This window comes from Vipera berus (assembly GCF_964194415.1).
Source record: "Vipera berus genome assembly, chromosome: 1".
Lineage (NCBI taxonomy): Eukaryota > Metazoa > Chordata > Lepidosauria > Squamata > Viperidae > Vipera > Vipera berus.
This window is the reverse complement of record NC_138202.1, coordinates 123,068,614-123,084,209: the sequence shown is the minus strand read 5'-3', so window position 1 is coordinate 123,084,209 and position 15,596 is coordinate 123,068,614. Positions and strand designations below refer to the sequence as shown.

Genomic DNA, 15,596 nt, shown 5'->3' with positions numbered 1-15,596 from the left:
AATAAGACTATCAGATCTGGACTTCAAAAATATGAACAACTATTAAATGTCATCTAGAAGTTGTCTGAATTTTCCATCCAAAAAGTGGCTGTACAAGTTAACAGGGAAGAGGAAAACTTTACAGTATATTAATATAGTGAGTGTTTAATTTTGGGGTCAATTTCTAATGGCTTCAAACATTTGGCTTTTCACATCAGGATCTGTTTTTCATCAAGATCCCTTTATCTGGTCAATCACTCATGTTTATGAATTAATATCAGAAAGAATAATTGCATTAGATTTAGATAGTAAAGTTGAGGCAGACAGTAGCTACCGGTATCATTTTTTGTTTTTGTTCTGCTTTATTTCGCACTTTTAAACAAGTAGCAAATTATAGTTAGCAGATAAATGTTAAAATGTTTCCATTTTTGTTTCAAGATTAAAGTACAGCTTTCTTTTTGGACCGCTGGACTAGCGCAGGCTGCATCTTCTTTGGTTCTGAGCTTTAGTATTATTTTACTACAGGCATTCAGGAGCTATGTTCGTGCCTATTTTTAACGAGCAGATGAATGTACCGCATCCACTTTTAGTCAGAGAAGTCGGGTAGTAAACAAACTCAAGGCACAGCAAAATAGGATTGTTTCCGGCACCTCTCCCTGCTTCCCTCTTACTAACCTCACACATACCGCGTGCGGAGGAAGTCTGTATGTTAGCATTATAAAGCAGGACAGCCAACAAAGTACAGAAATATAATATTTGAAGTATCTTCTCCTGCCTCCACATCGCTAATTCTTAGACACAAACCAACCAACAAACAAACGCAGTACTGCCCGCCCCCGACCTACATTGACTCAGGGGCGTCCCTTTCCATCTAACTACAACTTCCAGCATGCCTTGGGAGATTAGGAGGGAATTGTGGGAATGGTAGTTTCCCATTGCTAAAATCGTTGGTAAGCCTGTATCCCGGATGAGTACAGTATGGCTCTTGGAAAGTGCTGTTTTAAAAACCCCTCCTCGTGGCTGCATTTCTTCTGGCTTTGCTGACAAAATGCTGTGAGAGCAAAGCCGAGGGAAGCTTTGTTGTTGCGACCTGTCTTTGGATCTTCCTTCCGGTTATCTGACCGTGCCGGTAGGATTTTTCCCCTTTTCCTAGCCTCTTTCCCTGCTGCACTCCCACTTGTCTTTTCCCTCTCTTGGAAACATTTGAAAAGCACTTTAAAGATGAATTTGGTGCGAGTTGTTCAGGTTGAGTCCGGCCTGAAATAATCTCAACATCTGGTTGCTCTCAGAATATCTACAAATTTCCCCTCTAAATTTCCCATCTAAAAATGCAAATTTTTAGAACTTTTATTTCCTCTTTCTCATCTTTTACGTCCTCACCACAGGTTCTGGAGACTTTGAATACTGTTTGTAGGTAGTCCTTGATCTATAACAGTTCATTTAGTGACCATTCAGAGTTGCAACAGCATTGAAAAAAGTATGACTTATGACCGTTTTGCTCACATACTATCCTTGCAGTAACCCCCTAGTCATGTGATCAAAATTTAGCAACTGACTTATATTTACGAGGGTGGTACATCCCAGGTCATGTGATCACTTTTTGTGACCTTCTTAGAAGCAAAGTCAATAGGGAAGCCAAAGTCACTTAACAACCATGTTACTAACTTAACAACTACAGTGATCCACTTAACAACTGCTGCATAAATGGTCATAAAGTGCAAAATTTACTTAAATGTTTCACTTAACAAAAATTTTGGGCTCAGTTGTGGTCATAAGTCGAGGACTGCCTGTACTAATTTGTAATATTTAATTGGTTTATAAAGTTACTGACTTCAGAAGGATTTTGGAGGTTTTGAAAGGAAAGCAGTTACATAAATCAAATATTTCTCTAGTTTGCTTCCTATGCTTTTAGTCATTCAAATCCAACATGGCTTAGATCAAGGGTGTCAAACTGCCGGCCCACAGGCCGGACGCTTCACAAGGAAACTGCGTCCACCCCATTGAGGAAAAAGTTCCGATATGTTGCGCGACGGCACGTGACGTCGCAAGTTTGACATGTCTGGCTTAGATTCTTTATTTCTTTTTTTTTTAGTTGCTGCATCTTAATTATAGAGTTACCCTCAGATATATTTTCAATCAAACTAATTTGATTGCAGATAACAGAATTTCAGTTTCAAATCCTGACTCACTGGAGAAGAGCCTAATGCTGGGAAAGATTGAGGGCAAGAGAAGAAAGGGACGACAGAGAATGAGGTGGCTGGATGGAGTCACTGAAGCAGTAGGCATGAGCTTAAATGGACTGCAGAAGATGATAGAGGACAGGAAGGCCTGGACGAGCCTTGTCCATAGGGTCGCAATGGGTCAGACACGACTTTGCAATTAACAACAACAACAGGATTTAATTTGAGCTAACAAAGAACTAGTCAAATCCTCCTACCTTGTCAAAATGTGAAATCCTAGGCAAATCACTTCTGAATCAAATCATATAGGATCAAGCTACAAATTATTTTATTTTTAGCATGTATGTTGCTGGCTGAGCTATTGCAAACAATGAAAACAGAAATAGTAGCACTGTTACTCTTAATGTTCTAGAGCAGAGGTCTCCAACCTTTTGGGCACCAGGGACCGATTACGTGGAGAGAGGTTTTTCCACATACCAGAGGGGACGTGATTTCGTTTGCTGCCTGCATCCCACGGATGGGCCTTTGTTTGTTGGTGTGGACTGGTTGCTGTCATGCCGTGGCCTGGTACTGGACCACGGACTGGGGGTTGGGGACCCCTGTTCTAGAGCCTCAACATTTGATTTATTTTCTCAAGCTTTAACCTCTCTTCATTTACCACTTTTTAAAACTTGCTTGGTATAGATTTTATAATGTGTGCTTTATTATTTATTTACAATATTTTATGTTGCTTTTCATTAAAATAATATCAAAGTGATTTGCAGACAAAATGAATAAAATAAAAGTAAACAAAGTAAAACACAGAAAACAGTAAACAGTAAAAACACAACACTGATTACAATAAAGCACTAAAATCAGCAGTTGTTAGATCAGGTGACTTTAAGAAAGGAGATCTGAGGAACACCTGGAGGCCATTCCCTAAACTATTAATGTTTAGCAAAAGTTTGTAAAAACATTCATAAAGAGAACTGCTAAATTCCCACTGGAAGTATGTAGTATCATACAGTTAAGCATCATCTGAACATAATTATTATGTAGGCTGTAGCCTATAAACCTGGGGTGTCAAACTGTCGGCCCATGGGCCGGATGCGTCATGGCGAAACTGCGCTCACCCCATTGCCGGCAATGGAAAAAAAGATGCAATATATCGCGACACGTCACGTGACGTTGTGAGTTTGACACCCCTGCTATAAACTATCAACTGCCTTAGAACATAGGAACCTACCTGGAGGTGATATTCAAATTACATCTAGACATTAGTTTGTGATGCTGAGTGGCTTTGCATCTACGGTATTTATTCCAAGAAAAACAACAAAAAATGCAGCAAGTCTGGAGTAAGTCATGTTATATATCTGAACTTGAAGTACATTGAGACTTTTTAATGAATTACTTCAGAATTCAGAGATAATTTTTTAGAATAAAAACATAAGACTTCCAGCTTCAGTATAAAAATCTGGATTTTTAAAGCTATGTTTTCCTATGCTTTGGCATGCTACGATCTTTGTAGAGTTGCCAATTTCTTCAGTTTATGACATTTTTAAAGAAATAGAATTGAATGACATTATTTGTTTACAGGATGGAGACTTCAGATGATCTACAGATTGAACTCCTTCTGCAGCCTTGGGCTTCAGTTTGTTTTTCTGAGTCTACCAGATTGATGGCTAAGGCTTGCTTTACTGACTCTAGCTACATCTTGCTCCTCTCTGACCTCAGTAATATGTGGTATGAAAGTGCAACTACTGAGATGATACAACAGAGGTCAAAAGTAAGTAAGAAACTAAAATTATGAAATGAGCAAACAGTGCATCTTATTCTAAAGGTAGTCCTCGATTTACAGCCATTCATTTAGTGCCTGTTCAAAATTACAACGGCACTGAAAAAATGACTTATGACCAGTCCTCACACTTATGACTGTCTCAGCATCTCCAACTGTCACATATTTATGATGGTTGCAACATTCCAGGGTCATGTGATTGCCATTTGAGACCTCCTCAGGTGGTTTCCAGCAAGCAAAGTCAATAAGGGAAGCTGGATTCACTTAATGACCATATGATTCACTTAACAGCTGCAGTCATTTGTTTAATCACTGTGGCAAAAAAGATAAAATTGGATGTGACTGACTCATCTTGCTGAGCAATGTAAATTCTGGCCCAAATTATGGTCAAAAGCCAAGGATGACCTCTTCTCCAGTTTGGTGCTTCTCAGATGTGCTGGAATATAACTTGAAAAATCAACAACCTGTATGATACTGGATAGTGAAATTTGTAAGTAAAGACATCCAACTAGGGTTGCGGGTGGAAGAGGGAAGGATGGGAAAAACTGATCAGTCCACTTCAGCAGGTATTTAAGTTTAAAGGAAAATCCTGAGAACAGGAATCTGCAGAGAGGAAATTCTGAACTGCAAGAAGCAGTTGTTATGTAAATTGTCATCTTGTTTTTCCGCTTCACTAGTAGAAAGTTATCCAGGCCATTCATGTCTGAAATGAAAATATAAAATGAAATCAATGTGTTATTCCTAAAACAAACCCATTATTAAGAAGGATGTCCAATCTGTACAGAAATATAATTTTTCAGAGTATTACTCCTGGACTGGACAGAATAGATTTTTTTTAAAAAATTGTGCTTGATATGATGTGTTCAGGGGAGGAGAATTCAGATCTTGGCTTCCAATATGTATGTGCCAAAGCTATGCAACTATATTAAAAGATTCTTTAAGGTAAACAATGCCTTGAAGTTCTTTGAAGTACTGCATATGTCGGAATCATGACATTAAGCCAAGATCTGCTTACATATACAACTATGAAATGAGATTATATTATCTTCTTTGAAGAATATTATTATTTCATTTTATGTAGGAGCTAAATAAACGACTAACTGCTCCTGTAGCCTCTATCCTGAACTGTCTGCGCAACCTAGTTTGTCCTCTTCTGGAAGGGAAAGAGAACAACTCCGTCTCCTTCTCCTGTCAGCTTAGCTCCAGCACATTAATACTCCATGTGAAGAGTGAACTTCTAGGATTGCCCTTCTACTGGGATTTTCATTGTGTTGCAGCACCTCTTGAGATGGTGAGTTGAAGAATGATGTTTTCCAATAGGAGAAAAAGTTGAAAATTTCTGTTCTAGAGACGTGAGGATGTTTGGCTATCAGAAGATTTATTGTTAAAATCTCCTTGGATTTGGAATTGCTGCATAGGCACAAATTAAAGATTACTTAATATTGATGTAATATATTGAAGTGTCACTTTTCTGTTTATAGTTATTGGTTCAACCCTGCCTACTGGAAGATGCCAGTGGCGTAGCGTGGGTTGTCAGCACCCGGGGCAAGGCAAGTGACGTCACGGCACCGCCGAAAAGACGCGCCCCACAGCGGCGAAGACTTTCCAAGAAGAGTCGCGCGCATGCGGGATGCTTCCGGGTCCCTCTCGAGGGCGGCTGGGCGGGGCTCCGACCTGCAAGAGCCGCTGCATTCAAGCTCGCACGTGAGCCCCGCTAAATAAAGCCACGCATGCGCACGAAGCTAGGCCGGCCAGCCGGCGGGTCCGTCTTCGCTCGGCCAAGCCTGCCGGGGCGCTTGCGGGGCGCTTGCGGTTGGCCTGAGCCTGGGCGGAGAGTTGGGCGCTTCTATTTATTTTATTCAGTTTATGTGGCCGCCCATCTCACCTGCCGGACTCGTTTCGCTTTGCAAGAAAGAGCAGCTCGAGAGCGGAGCCAAGCCGACTCTGTGCAGCCCTTGGGGCTCCCTGAGCAGCTCAGTGCGAGCGCGCCCCCCCAGATGTTGCGCCCAGTGCGGCCGGCCCCCCCTGCACCCCCCACGCTACGCCACTGGAAGATGCTCCAGTTCTGCTAGAAGTAAATGGCTTGTTTACCTGTGGTTTACTGAATAGCCTACAATTGGCTTTCATCTAACATGCCAAGCCAAGATAACTGGTAGAGGGAAGTTCCCTGAGGATGGGCTCCAGCACAAGTCCAAAAGTTCTACTGACCAACCCAGATTGGATCCTGCAACATTATCCTGGGACATGTATATTTGCCTTCATTCATAAGGGGGATTTGACTTATTCTCCAAAGCACCAGAGGGCAGGGCAAGAGTGGGTGGAAGCTTGTTAAAGAATAATCCAATCTAGAAATAAGACGAATTTTTCTGACAGAACAATTAATCAGTGAAGTAGCTTGCCTCTTGGAGTTGTGGGTATGCCATCTCTGGAGGTTTTCAAAAAATAAACAGGACAACCACTTGACTGGGATGGTTTAAGCTCTCCTGCTTTGAGCAGGGGATTGGACTAGAAGATCTCCAAGGCCCCTTCCAGCCTTATGATTTTATGTTCTGTGTTCTAAGAAAATAGCAAGTGGGTGAATCAACTCTGCTATATAGTAAATGGATAAATATGTCATACTTATGTTTAGTTACAAGTTATAATTTTGCCATTGGTGCACCAGGGGGCACTCCATGCTCAGGTAATGTACTTTTGCTGGTTCCCAAACATCTGGATATCTTGTATTCTGAGTTTCACTTATTATTACACTCATATTGAAATAAGAGACTTGCCTCTTTTTTTTAACAGAGAGATGTGATTTCGGCATAGAACAACTTTTTTAGTTTTGCAAGAATTTTGATAGAATTGTTTTTAAAGAATTCTGGCCACGGTGGTTGAGGATGATAAGATTTCTAATAAAACAACTGGAGAGAAATAAATTGGAGGAAGCAGATCTGGAGTATTACAGAAGGATATTGAAGGGCTGTTGGGTATTTCTTTCCTAAGACATTTTCCCCCATTATTCAGGATGGGGAAAAAAAAGGATTTTTTCGGGGAGAAGATGAATCTTACCAACGCTAATTACCATAATCATATTCAAAATCTATGAGTGCATAGAAGAGACAGATTCCTGGCACCATCTTATATCAAATGTAATGATTCCTTTGGATTTTAGCACCTCTCCTTCCTTAAGCTGTAATAATGTGCATTATTTCTTCCTACCTATCCTTTTTGGATGGTGTTGGATAAAGCAGAGACCATATCTGAATTATGAGTTTCATTTTTTGCAGGGGAAAAAAAAACCTCTCTTCCATGGGGCATATAGACTCTTCTGGAAGGCAACAAGAAAGCGGGAAGCACCTGCTGTGGTCTGCAAAGAAATAATAGAGAAATCTTTTCAGTCTTGCATATTACCTTTGCTGGTCCCTTATAGCAGTCCTGTCTAAAAATGCTGAAATGAAGCATCAGTTATAAATGATTGTTAGGTGGTGCCTGGCCCTTTGCATGTTGCTGCTGCTACTTATGCCTTTTCTTCTCTACGGCAGATGTCCTGCCACCTTCTGCGGCCTCTAATGGCAATGAGCTTGGCCATGCACGGTCAGGTACAAGAATTGGCAACTTTGCTGCTCCAGAAGGATGCAGAGATTGAAGACTATCGGGAGAGGGGAGCTACTCTCAGTCTAGGTGAGATACTGTTTGATCTTCATTGGGCTTACAGCTGTCCTTCTTTATCAGTGCTGGCCCTGATCCAGCCTAGCCTTGACCCCCCCTCCTTTAAAAAAAAAAGGCTGCTCCAAGCTACTAACTGATCAAATATTAGATAGTGACCAGTAGCTGAAGTGCTTGAGGGTCATTCACAGAGGTCTTTGAATGTGTGCTACAGACCAAGAAGCTACAACCAGTGCCTGGCTGTAGAGAAATTTGAATTGGGTAATCTTTTACTTTTACATGTAAATTTGGAGAATTTGGGGCAAATAGAAACTGCTTTTACTTCATTCTCTCCATCACAAAGTTGTACTTAAGCTCATGTTTCTGCTTGAGATATTGGCTCTCCTAATACCATCTAGAGCAAGGATCTTCAAACTTGGCCCTTTTATGACTTGTGGACTTCACCTCCCAGAATTTCTCAGCCAGGGCCAAGTTTGAAGATCTCTGATCTAAAGAACTGAAAGTTTCATGCTTCAGTAATGCAAGAATTGGGTTGAGCCTTTGATGAGTGTAGTTCTCTGAGCCAGGACACCAGTTCAGGAGCTCATTGCAACTGTATTCTTAAGCTAACAAAATTACAAATTATTTATCAAATGTTCATGCTTGTTCCTCCACTCCTTCTCACCAAATGTGGGTGGGTACTGGATGGAATGTGATCTAAGACTTCTCATTTAGTATTCCATGTTGCTTTTCCACAGTGTTGACCACATGCCAACACTGTTATTCCCTCTGATGTTTATATAGCTAGGAGATATCTGCTACCTTTAGGGATCTGCAGTTATTTACAAGTGACTTTTTCCAACCCATTGGACTCTGTCAAAATGGGGATTGAATTTTAGTCTTTGGAGTTCAGCAATACATGCATATATGTCCATGTATGCGATAGTCCATGTATTGACATGGCTGGAAGGTTTAAACCAGATGGGTTATGTGTGCCTGTTATTGAGGACTTTCATTGGGCTTGATGGATGGTGAAAATATTGGCTTATCTTTTTACAGATTTTCAGATGTGGATGTGACTACTTGAATTTTCTTTTAAATCTGAATAGCAGTAGAGAGCTTGCAGGCATGGCTGCTTCAAAACTCTCCCTGTTTATTTTGATATTTCTGTTACAGAACGTCTAAAGACAGAACCCTTTAAGGAAGAAACTTTCCTGCACACATTTGAGACTAAGGTAAAATTTACCTTTTATTATTTAGCATTTGTGCAGTGGGGAAAAGACCTCTTGTAAGTTAATGTGATAAACTGTATCATAATCAATTATGGACTCTACTAGTACATTGCTTTGAATGTTTTAATATTATATCTATTGGGCATCCTATTTTATCCAATATTTTATTTTGGTCCCATGCTAGATTGTTTGATTGCTCTTCCAATAAACTTCATATATACTGATGAGCATTGTTTTGGTTGGACCACAGGAATGGGAGGGAAGGACTTTGTTACATTAAGGCAATGTGGTTTTAACATAGGATGATTTAATGTTTGTCTTTCTGTGCTGTTATGCACTCATGCTTTGAAGATCAAAGAAAATGAAGCGTTGTTGCATTATGCTAGGTAAAGGATCAGTTAGTAAGATGTCTGATTATATCATGGAGAATGAATTAGCTTGGAAGTTCAATGACATGTGAGTCTTACCAATAGCTTTATTAGATAAATAATGATAATAGTAATAGTAAATAATAAGTAAAGAGCTATCAGAGCCCTTGATGAGACTGTACCCAAGCAGGATGGCAGAAGAGACCCCTGGCCTTATTTAGCAGCTGAGGCACCCTGAATTTTGTATACATAAAGCAGCAATAAGAGTATTCTTGAGGCTCACTACGGTATCTGGTATGCAAGAACTCAGACTGGTTTTATCTAAGAGCTCTCATTTGGAAGTCCTTCCTGCTGCTTCTTTTTTTTTTGCAAGGGGGGGGGGGGCTTTCCAAGGCCAAATAGCCATCTGCATAATTTTCTTTAGAAGAACTGCCAATATACAGGTTGATATTCCTTTTAGGACTGTACAATGTAATCAGCAAATCTGAAAGCACTTAATGTGTATAGTATGACTCCCTCCTCATAGAAAAGGTTTCTATGTAGTTCCTAGATTTACCGTTTGTCTGGTGGGGCTATTCCAAATTGGTGGTCCTCAGATTACGCAGAATGTATCTGATTGCCAAATTGTTGAAAATTCTTCTCAATAAATTGTTCTAGTTGGTGGCAACCAGAGAATTGTTCTTGGTAATTCAGTAGCTGTGGCTCAGTGGAAAATAAGATGTGTGTAAAACTTTTCTGTTTAATCATAAAGATTCCTGTCAGAAACTCAGGAAGGATACTGTCTATTGATGGCCTGGTTCATGGAACATGTTTAAGCTATAATTTGCTTTGTATGGTATCTTGCATGAAGCCAAACATTATAGTTTATAAATTTTTATGGTTTAGCATGTGGTATGAACCAAGCTGCACTGTGGCTTGTTCAAGAAACCATGTTTAAAGCAGCCATGATGTGTAAAATGAGCCAGTATCATACTCAATTGATGTACTATTCAGTGCTAGATTTGTTGCATTGACAAGCTTTGGGAAAACTAAAGACAAATTGAAGATGATCCTCAGATCAGAATAAAAGTGAGAGGAATCTAAGATCCTATAGGAATAATCACCCTCCAGAACAGGAATGTGCGGATATGACTATATTTTCATGTATGTTAAATATTACGCAAAAGAGCCATGTTCTGGTAAGATTCAAGAACATTTTTAAAAGGCCACTTGAGATTTTACTTTGAGAATTTCTCTTCAGTTTTGTAGGAGTTATGAGACAGTGAAAGGGGGATATGTAATATCCAATGTATTTTTAGAACGGAAGATAAATTTGTAATTGTTTTCTTTGTAAGATTTTGATTGAAAGCATCTAGCTTTTAACTCTTACATACATGTATGAGCACCTTCTTCATCCTGATGCTTTTATATGACTATACTTATCATCTCCAAGCAACATAGGCCACACATTCAGGGAATTATGGGGATATATCAGCACATTTAGTGGGCTCCATATTGGGGGAAATTAATCTGTGAGATGTCTGTACTAGGCTAGACAGTTGTCACCTTATTGAGTTGTTCTACAGAAGATTTTCCCTGGACATTATGTATTGTAGGATTTATCAGTAGTCATAAATATGATCATCAAGAGCTCTTGTGCTCATAGGACCCTGGACTGAAAGCTTACTTCTTCCTAATTAAGAGACAAAATAGCCATGTATTGCAAGTTGCTTAGGTATAACAGATTTAAATATTGCCTGTCTCCTGGAAAAATTGCCCAAAATATTTTTAAGTACTGTGGTCCTGGCTTTGCTACACATCTGCCCATCCTTGCACAGTTTTCTCCAGCAAACAGGATGTGGAAAGGTGAAAGGTCATTCTGGGTTGGACCAGAAGGATGTACCATCAAAATAAACAACGCTGAAGAGGAAGATAAACAAACAGGCGGTTCCCCAATTTGCCTGTCACTCCTGACAAAAAGTGGGCCATCTATGAGAGTGTGGGCCATCTACCTCTGATGTCAGTAAATTCTGGGTCAAAGGTACTATTAGCACAATTTGAAAGACTGTTGGGAGGAGGGGTTTTCTTGTTTGGGCCTGGGGTGGTCTACACATAGGGTATATTTGCATATCTTGGTAACTATATAGGGACTGTGGAGCAGGTACTAGGAAGACCTACTTTGGAATGCTCAGGTAGAGAAAGTGATGTTTTTGGCCTAACCTATTGATGATTGAGAATTCTAGGAACTGTAATCTTAATACATGTGGGGAAGTGCTTGTTTGGGAAAAGTTTTTTTTATTAAGGATAGGAATATAGACTGAAATAAAATCCAGGACTTATCTACATTTGACAGAATGTCACAGTATAAGCTGGCTGAAGAATAAAAAATTTATAGACTATACTTTTTTGAAGAGAAACAAGGGAATGGTGAGTTACTGAGGTGGCTCCACAATTGTTAATATCTGTTGATCTCTCCTTGCCCTTAATTATAATATTAACATTTTGTTGTTTGTTTTTATATACAGGTAGTCCTCAACTTATGACCATAATTGAGCCCGAAATTTATGTTGCTAAGTGAGACATTTGTTAAGTGCGTTTTGCCCCATTTTTACGACTTTTCTTGCCACAGTTGTTAAGTCAATCGCTTCAGTTAAGTTAATAACCTGGTTGTTAAGTGAATTTGCTTGTCAGGTGTTCACATGAACTGGGGATACTGCAACTATCATAAATATGAATCCGTTGCCGAGCATCCAAATCTTGGTCACATTACCATGAAGATGCTGCAATGGCCATAGGTGTGAAAAATAGTCATAAGTCACTTTTTTCAGTGACATAGTAACTTCGAATGGTCACTAAATGAACTGTTGTAAGTCGAGCACTACCTGTAATTACTTTTAATTTTTTATTGTATGCCACCCAGATGGGTGGCTAGAGTAATACGATGAATAAATGAAACACCCCTATTATAGTGGTGTTGCCTCAGACCTAACTTTCAGTCATTCTACTGCCCCTTCCCAGCAACATCTGATGCCATTTTAACTGGTTAGTTAGTCAAATGTAGCACATATTATAGTAGAAACCTGAAAAGGAGAGGTATTCATTATATAAATATTCTTGCTTTTTCATGTGGCTGCTTTAGAGCTAACTCACATAGAAGAAACATGTGGTATCTTTCCATCTATACTATACAATTTGGAATGTTTTGTGGATGATTATTTATCTTTATAATTCTCCCCTTTAAAACTTTCCTTGAACATGATAAGCATGTACCAAATATAAGACACCATGTAAGTGGTAGGCCAGGATCTCTGCATAGGGGATAGGATTTCAGTATACCACCCCACTATATGGCACAATTCAGTGAAAAAATTATTAGAGAAGGCAAAAAGTGTGCCTTAGAGAGGTCCTGGTCGGCCTTCTATTACTAAAACAGCACCAAGATCACTGGAGAAAGTGGTAGACCAGGATCTCTATAAAATAACCTGCTTGTCAGAGAGGCCCTGGTGTACCATTTAGGTCAGGGGTGTCAAACTGCCAGCCCATGGGCCAGATGCATCACGACAAAACCGCGCCCACCCCATTGCCGGCAATGGAAAAAAAGTTGCGATATGTCATGACACATCACATGACGTCGCGAGTTTGACACCCCTGGTTTAGATACTGCTTCATCTACCTGCTATCATTCAAGAAATTAAACCAGATCTTCTTTAAAGTGGCTTGTTTGTCAGATAGATCCTGGTCTACCAGTTAGAGAAATACTGGTTTAACAGCTATTGCTAAAGCAGCTTCCAGATTATTAGAGAATGTCCTAGATAAGGACTGCTTTTGCCTGTCAGGCCCCTTTTTTTCCTATGTGGATCTGCCAAGCAAATTGGACTAAGATTGCTAGAGTGATACCCATATTTATATGAAGGTTGCATCAGGTGGCTAAATCTGCTACTCTAGCCCTCAAAATGTGTGTTTCCCCAAACCTTGGGTACATTAGAATTGGTGAATGGTTTTCTTGCTGACCTAGTGATCCATCAATTAACTTGTCCTGCAGAAATCGGTTAGGACAGTGCACCTGCTTGTAATGTAAGTGAGGTATCTTATGCCTCCATACTTTGCTGCCTACTCACAGACTGGAGGTAAACATATTAAACCAGCTACTATATGGAATCGGGCCAAAGTTAATACTTTTCTATTTTTGTTTTCTTCCATTTTGTTTTTTTTAGAACTCATGAAGTTAGAAACTGAGAAACATAAAAGGCTGCTCAATATTGAATAGATTGCTAGTTCTTCCCCAGCATACAGAACATGGACTTTTCCAATGACTGTGAACTAATCTGAAATTATCCAATCAGTTCGGTGAAGTCTCAAAAAAGAGAGTTGAATTATATACGTTATCAGGGAATATGGTCTTGCCTAATTCCTGTCCATCATATTAATGCATGTGATTGCTAGCAGCTGTACAATTCAGATTGTTTTTTATTATAACTTTTAACAATTACTTTTTAAGGGCAAAATGCATAATGCTGTTTATAATCTTTCCATTTCCTAGAAACCATTAGTTTGAAATAGAACTTTAGTTAAAAGGTATAGGATAGCCCTGAGAGAGAAATGGAGGGAGCAACAATCCTTCTGACTGTGTAATCTCGTTCAAAGAGAAGTATTATCTTCGCAGTAATCAAGTTCAGGACTGCCAAACTAATTTTATTTGTATGGATTCGTGTTCCCACTTAGCTGGCATTTTTGCCCCTCCTACCTGTCTGCTAATGAGGCATCTGTCAGAGAGTGAACCACTGTATTTATTTATTGATTTCAGCAGAAACAGGTGAGGGGCGAGTTGGTTCAATATAGCAACCACAAAGAGTCTATCCTGGCTTATGAGTCAGCTGGGATGCATGTTGCTGAAACCATACTGGGCACAACAGTCCCCGAAATAGAGGCAGACCACAGGCTTGAGAGACAAGCTCCACTGGCCGGAGCAACAAAGCTCTTATTGGCTGTGGTGTTGGGATACATTTCTGCTACACCCGGGTTCCTTTCTGTGGGATCAATTCTTCAAAGTATGGCACGTGTCACAGGAGTAAGCATCTGAATGGGATACTATGATGGATTTGGGTATTTGTGTGTGAGCCCTTCTGACCCTATCCCAAACTATAAGAAAGTAGTGCCTCATCTTCCCTCTTTCCGAGGCAGACCATAAACAAAATTCAGGCCTCTTTTTCTTAAGTGTCGCTGATGCCAGTCAGAGGACGAATCTCCACCTCCCTTCCCTTTTGAATGACCTCTGTAAAATTAGCGGGTAGATTATATTTAATCCATGTTTATTTTTATGCTTATTGGATTAAGAGAGTCTTTCCCAATTTGGTGTCTTCCAGATGTGCTGCAGCATCCCCAGCCAGATTAGGTACTTCTCGGCAACTCTTTTATTGTATTTTATTGCATGAGATCATAAATACCAATGGTATTCTTTTTTCTCACATGAATTCAGAATTAAATGTGATTTTTACATAATGGGACCTTATAAACCACGTATTGTTTCTGGACGGGATGATTCCAAGGCTACTATACTTTTCCTTTCTTGGTGGGGTCTGCTTCAGATGTTTCATAGTGGAACCTTCCTGGGCTCTCTGAGAAAGCCAATTGTGGAGAAAAAAACAATAGCCTCTCTTTGAGTAAGCCACGGTAGTGGAGTGTGAATGCGTGCCGACTTGTTGCCTGCTGAGCATAAAGGCTACTCAGAGGGAGGAACAGGTAGGTGGAAGATTGGAGAAGACGGTTGAAGGAGATGCTAAAGATCAATTAACATTGCATGAATATTCATCCCTACAGAGGAAAGCACCTACTGGATTGCCCTTATCAGGCCTGTTCTAGCAAACTCCCCCATGCTTCTGTTCTGCTTGGCCTTGACTAAACTGATTGCTTAGGCCAGGGGTAGGCCACCTTGGCTCTTTTATGACTCGTGGACTTCAACTCCCTGAATTCCTGAGCCAGTATGGCTCAGCTTGTAAACCTCTCCCTTTTCCCTCAGCATGGCTGGCTCAGGAATTCTGGGAGTTGAAGTCCACGAGTCATAAAAGAGCCAAGGTTGCCTACCCCTGGCTTAGGCAGAAAAGAGAGCTGGTTCCTCAAGATGGAAATTCTTCCTTGGGAGGGAAGAAAGGATGCCAGAGCTGAGGAGCTACTTATATATTCACAGATGTGGCTGGAAGGTTTATTGAGGCTGCTGAGGAGAGAGAGGAAAGCAAGCTTCAAAATCTAAAACTTTTTAACCTCCTTCATTAGGCATTATATTTTGAATGTTACTTTAGACTGCTTAGGCTCCAAAAAGTCTTTTTCTTTTTTTAAATTTCAAACCCCATTTCTGAATGCTCAAGAAACTATGGAGAATACACTTAGGTAGTTCTCTACCCCTTTGGAGAATCCATTCTTTGCTTTCTATTACTCACTAATCGCCTCCGCATTTCTTGAT

At 40.0% G+C, this 15,596-nt stretch overlaps 1 protein-coding gene across 3 annotated transcripts in view; it reads left to right on the top strand.

Moving 5' to 3' along the window:
• Positions 1 to 934: 934 nt before the first annotated feature.
• Positions 935 to 15,596, top strand: part of NHEJ1 (non-homologous end joining factor 1) — a 108,744-nt gene continuing 94,082 nt past the window's right edge. For all 3 annotated transcript variants that reach the window (XR_014024660.1, XM_081314162.1, XM_081314161.1), the window contains exons 1-5: positions 935 to 1,108; positions 3,735 to 3,924; positions 5,015 to 5,224; positions 7,458 to 7,596; positions 8,737 to 8,795. Coding sequence is in view for 2 of the 3 variants with exons in the window: in XM_081314162.1 (XP_081170288.1) it covers positions 3,736 to 3,924; positions 5,015 to 5,224; positions 7,458 to 7,596; positions 8,737 to 8,795 (597 nt within the window). In the remaining variant the exon portion in view is untranslated. The remainder of the gene's footprint in view (positions 1,109 to 3,734; positions 3,925 to 5,014; positions 5,225 to 7,457; positions 7,597 to 8,736; positions 8,796 to 15,596) is intronic.